The sequence below is a fragment of the Phalaenopsis equestris genome, unplaced genomic scaffold (assembly GCF_001263595.1).
Source record: "Phalaenopsis equestris unplaced genomic scaffold, ASM126359v1 Scaffold000107, whole genome shotgun sequence".
In the NCBI taxonomy this organism is placed as follows: Eukaryota; Viridiplantae; Streptophyta; class Magnoliopsida; order Asparagales; family Orchidaceae; genus Phalaenopsis; species Phalaenopsis equestris.
Window position 1 is genome coordinate 4,125,270 of NW_018164549.1, and position 5,432 is coordinate 4,130,701.

General features: G+C 33.5%; 1 protein-coding gene across 2 annotated transcripts; it reads left to right on the top strand.

Annotated features, from left to right (window-relative positions):
* Positions 1-807: 807 nt before the first annotated feature.
* Positions 808-4,840, top strand: LOC110020679 (F-box protein At1g55000). Of its 2 annotated transcripts, none has more exons than XM_020718862.1 (2): positions 808-1,235; positions 3,971-4,840. In XM_020718862.1, exons 1-2 carry the CDS (start codon positions 954-956, stop codon positions 4,337-4,339), a joined length of 651 nt encoding a protein of 216 aa, XP_020574521.1. In that variant the 5' UTR covers positions 808-953; the 3' UTR covers positions 4,340-4,840. The 2 variants fall into 2 exon arrangements, with proteins under 2 accessions (XP_020574521.1, XP_020574522.1); XM_020718863.1 differs by having other exon boundaries at positions 808-1,217.
* The last annotated feature ends 592 nt before the right edge of the window (positions 4,841-5,432 follow it).

Genomic DNA, 5,432 nt, shown 5'->3' on the forward strand with positions numbered 1-5,432 from the left:
TTTATATATATATATATATATATATATATAGCAATCAATTATGAAAATCGTAATAATAATACATTTTGATAAGTACTAGAATGCAAATTCAATCACTTACAAACCCATGAAGATTTCAACTAGCTTATAATACATTTTATAATTAAATTAATTTTTTTTTATTTTTTTTAAATAAAGGTGTTTGCAATCTATTTTGTTTAATCTATAGGATTTTAATTTATGGTTGATCATGATTCATTTTTTAAATTCTTAATAAGGTCTGATTAGGGTAGTTGCAGTTTATTAAGAATAATTGTGAATATAATGAATAATAATCTGATATTTAAAAAGTTGTAGTGGTTATTAAAAATTTTTTTAAAGCTAGACCGTTACTAGAAAGTTGTCACCGCACGTAGGCAAGAGTGATGGGAAAATGTAGATTTCAACGACACTTTTTGAAAAGACTATCTAAACATAGTTCACCTATACAGACTAAACTATGGAGCCTAGAACGAACCCTAATTCAGTTTTCTGCAATATCTTTTAATAACATATGAGTAGTAGTAGAGTTAAGTTTATTAGTAGAGTCAAAATTAGTCATAATAAAGGTTTGATTTATGCACGTTCCTATTTTCATTACTATAATTAGTCATAATTAGGGTGCCCAAAACGAACCCTAATTAAGTTTTCTATAATAAAGGTATTGCATGTAAATAATATCAATACTACCTCAATAACACATCGAATAATATGGATCAGAGTATTTTTCATAATTTTATATTTCTTCATACAATTTTTTTAGGATTACCATCATTTTAATAAGGATAAGAGGCCCGCAGCACCAGTAGATCCAAACCCCATCTCTTTGCAGATTATCGACTCCATAGAAGCCGACAAGCGCGGCCGTCATCTCCTCGCCGAAACCCTAGTTTCGGCCGGCCGCCGTGCTGCTCTCTACGACGAACTCCAACTTCATGGCTCTCGGAACGAGCGATCTCCTTTGCACGATCTTCGAGCTGTTATCACCGGCGGATCTAGCGCGGGCCGCGTGCGTCTGCAAGCTGTGGAAGGAGTTAGCTTCGGATCGGGAGCTTGTCGAGCGAGCTTTCAGCAAACCATGGAAGGTACGGCGAGTGCTAGGATCGCCGTCTACTGCTGGATTCTGGCGACACACAGGCATCGATCGCTTTGCCGTATCACACCGCCTTGTCAGGGGAGACACCGTAGCTGGCCTTGCCGTTAAGCATTCCGTCCAGGTGTCGTTTTTTGCTACTCATTCTCAAATTCTTGCTTCGTAATTGCAGTCTGGATTGTATGGATTTTGAGCCGCGTGAATTGATTACAGTGAATTGGGGGTGAGGAAATGGGGGAGAAATTTGAAAGGGTGCATTCTAGGGTTGGATTTTGATAAGGCAAATTGCATCGGTTTTGATGGATTGATTGTTAAAATGTTGATCTTATGAAATTCATATAGCTTCAAGAAAATTTTGAATTAGAGTTGGAAGTGAAGATGAAGAAACATTTTATTAGTAGGAAAGAAGAAGTATATTGGATAAGGGGAGCACACTCAAGCAAAATTACTGTAACTTTTGTCACCCATACCAATTCCGGATATCTCAACCAAATTGGCTCGCTGACACATTGTACTGATAAATTACTCATCCAAATAAGAAAATCACTAATTCTTTCGCCTTCTGCAACCCTTCCATGATTAAGCTCTTTTATAACATCAAATATGGGCTTCTTGGCCAACTAAATGACATAGGTTGGGTGTGTTTAGTTGATGTTTAAGAAGTAGAGTTGATGAGGTGAGGTGTTTGCTAAGTTATAAGTGGAAGATGGAAAGCAGCAATTATTAAAGCACTTTTGTTTAGGGTTTTACATGCTGCTCGCACATTCATGTCATTAGTTGAGCCATGGCTTCTAGGATTGGGAGCTACAATCCCTTCACCAAGCTTGCTATTTGATAATCCTCCAAACATATTCATACTTGAGATGGCTCTTTCTCTAATGCGTAACACATTGATTGGAAATAAAATCAAGAATTTCAAGGTGCTTGGTGAAAAATAAAACATATGATGCTTTCTCGATTCTTATGCCCATGACTTATAAGTCCTACAAAAAAACTTGCGTATGGCGATGGTTTTTTTTGTTCTCATGATCAGTGCATCGCAGCTGCGTCCGCACAACATACGTAAGTATTTTTCTATGGCCTAACCACAGAGATTGGACTCTATATCCACATCATCATTAGATATAATAAAAATTATCCCTTTACATGTAATTTTATTTGAGTGAAGCATTACTCTAATTACTCAGTAGATAATTCAAAAAAGATGGCCTTGCCTCCCTCATCTTAGTTTTTAGTTAAATTTGAAATGCGCTGCCATTGATTTGTGCTAATATTTCCATTAATGCTAAATTTATTATTTTTCATGTTTAATAGAAGATCAAAGATGAGATCTTGGTTCTTCTAATGTTCCATGGTGTTACTATTTTTTATGAAGGACTTTGTAAAGGAGACATAGTACCCATTGCTGAGTTCCTAAGTTTGGCATTGTTATTTAGTAAGGAAAATAAATGGACGGAAGTTTTTGTAGTATAACAATCAGTGAGCATTAACTCAGGTGTCAATTAGTCCAGTTCATGAAGCCTTTGAAAGTTGTCATGGTTTCGAACTTTATCTTCACCTACGCTATAGTAAATGGTCTTTACAAACATACCTCACAATTCTTATGTATTTGCATATCTATTTACATGTATGCCACTCAAATCTTTAATATCACATAAAAAAATACCATAATCACTGCTTTTTTAAAAGTGAAATACACATTTTCCTGAATAGTTTTATAACCCCGAGGTGTTATAAGTGTAAATATCAAACTTTGGGTGTAAGATATGTAAATACATAAGAATTGTGTGGTATGTATGCAAATTTACCTATGTTAAATTAATATATTCTGTCTACTAGTATTGGGTTAGTACAGTGGGCAAAATAAAAGGTTCATTTAATAAATTGTTAGTTTTTATGGTCAGAAGTATAAAAGGCTGTTTTTGCAGTGCAAAACCAACATACAACCTGGAGGCTTTGGCTTCTAAAGTTTTGTCGTGCATGTCTCTTCAGTGATTAATAGCCACATTGCATTCAAAGTTGTTAGTTTAAAATTTTCATGAAAAGAAAAGTTGATGTTGAATTATTTAAAATGTATTTGAGAAGCTTCAGTCAAACGAGTAACATGGAAAGGGCATTTTCATTGAATATCCTTTTGGCATTTCATTTCTCCTTAGTTTTATCAATGTATTAGTAGATTGATCTGGCATGTGAAATTTAATAAATGGGAGATTTACATGCATGCCTCATAATTTTTTTTATATTTTTGCATCTATCACCTAAATTTTTATATTTGCTTGAATAACACTAATTCCTGAATCCTAGATCACATAAAAAATAACACCAATATCTTCTTTTTTAAAGTGGAATACATCTTTTCATGTATTTGGTTTGATGTGATTTAGACATTAGAGTGTTATATTAAATAAATCTAAATATTTAATTGTTAGATGTATAAATATATAAGAATTTTATGATATGTGTATGTATGTAAGCTAATTTGACGCTCTTACAAATGGCTTCCTACAAAATGTTATCGGATCATTATGACATTTTCTCCATTGATAAACAAACTATGGGGTGAAGAAGACGCACTTATATTGAAATAAAAACTATTTATTCAGGAATATGGCCATTTACATATATATACCACCTCATTTTTATGTGTTGGACTTTGTTCTTTAAATTTATACCTCCCAAATCTTTCATATCACATCAAAAATTGAACTTTTTTAACTTGTAAAAAAGAACAAGATGAAATACACATTTTCAGACATGAATAAGCTGGCATATATGTAAATATTAAACTGTCAGATATGTAAATACATAAAGATTTGATTCCATTTCCATGTTAAACATTCCAAGGCTTGTACATGACAGGTGAATGAGATAAAACGGCTGAACAACATGATGAGCGAGCATGGAATATATTCAAGAGAGAGGCTTCTGATACCCATCAGCGATCCACAACTTCTCCATGAAAGCACCTGCTTCATCGAATTTGATGATCATGCAAACAGAGAAGTTGCAGTTCTCTATCTGGAAGAAAACCCTGATGGAAAATCTGCTCTCCCCGGCGCTGGATTCACTGATCGTAGAAGGGGAATGAAGAAACTTGTTGATTCAGTGAAGCGAAGCCTGCGTGTTGACGATGCTACGGCGGCTTATTATTTGGCTGTTTCTAATGGTGATCCAAGGAGTGCCATGCTCGAGTTCTCGGAGGATCTCAGGTGGGAGCAGCAGAGATGAAGAAACTGGTAATATACATATGTGTGAGCTTTTTTACATACATACCATTCAGTTCTATGTATCTACTTATCTAATATCTAAATTTTAATTTATATACATACCACCTTCCCTTTCAGGGATAATTACATGCACATCTCCCGAAACATTGCTATTTACAAAATCTAGCACCCATATGCTATTTTTGATCTACTGAACCGATGTATGCACGCATGCCACTATCAAATTGCGAGAATTTGATAAAAAAAATGAAAAATATGGGTTGAGGTTTTACCTTGAAATCTGATATTTGAGTTAGAATTTGAGAAGTTGATAAAGAGGATTCTAGATTTGTACATAGCAATGTTTATGATGCCATGATTGCATGCAACTGTACTTTTTGAAGTTAAAATGGTATGTATGTAAATGACTCATGTATATAAAAACATTAATAATGCTTGCATGGATGTAATTATAGTCAAATGCTTGTATACTCCTATCTTCTAACACCCATCTCTCTCTCTCTCTCTCTCTCTCTCTCTCTCTCTCTACACTTAATGGGTGGTACTTGGAAAAAGCTATGAAGCATAGACACGGACACGCCCGGGACGTGAATACAACACAATACAGGGACATGAAATAATTGAAAAAAATAGGACACAAGAGATCATATATAGACTTATTTTAATACTTAATTATTAATATAAAATAGTTATTTTTCATTATTACATATTAAAGGTATCACAATTAAAAATCTAAAAAAAATTTAAGTTTATAAATTTAACATATATTATGTAGCATCATGTTTAAAAAATTAATTTTTAAAATGGGACGAGTTTCAAAAAAATCCTACATATTTCTACTAGAATTTAAAACATGCATCGATTACTGTCTTATTTAATTAATTAAGTTAAATTTTAATTTTTAGAATTAGAATAAGTACAAATTCATAATTATTAACTCATTAAAAAGAATATATATATATATATATATTATCACTTACAAAATTTGTGTAGGAAGTACAGTCATAGGAGTCCCAAACACGAATTCAAGCCATTCGACGAGAGGTATCGGAGAGGGAAGGGCAATTCGTTGGGCTCACCGATGATAGGGAAAG

Coding starts and splice junctions, on each gene's coding strand:
- LOC110020679 (XM_020718862.1), top strand. CDS start 954: ATGGCTCTCGGAACGAGCGATCTCCTTTGCACGATCTTCGAGCTGTTA. Junction 1,236..3,970: donor CCGTTAAGCATTCCGTCCAG/GTGTCGTTTTTT, acceptor TGTACATGACAG/GTGAATGAGATAAAACGGCT.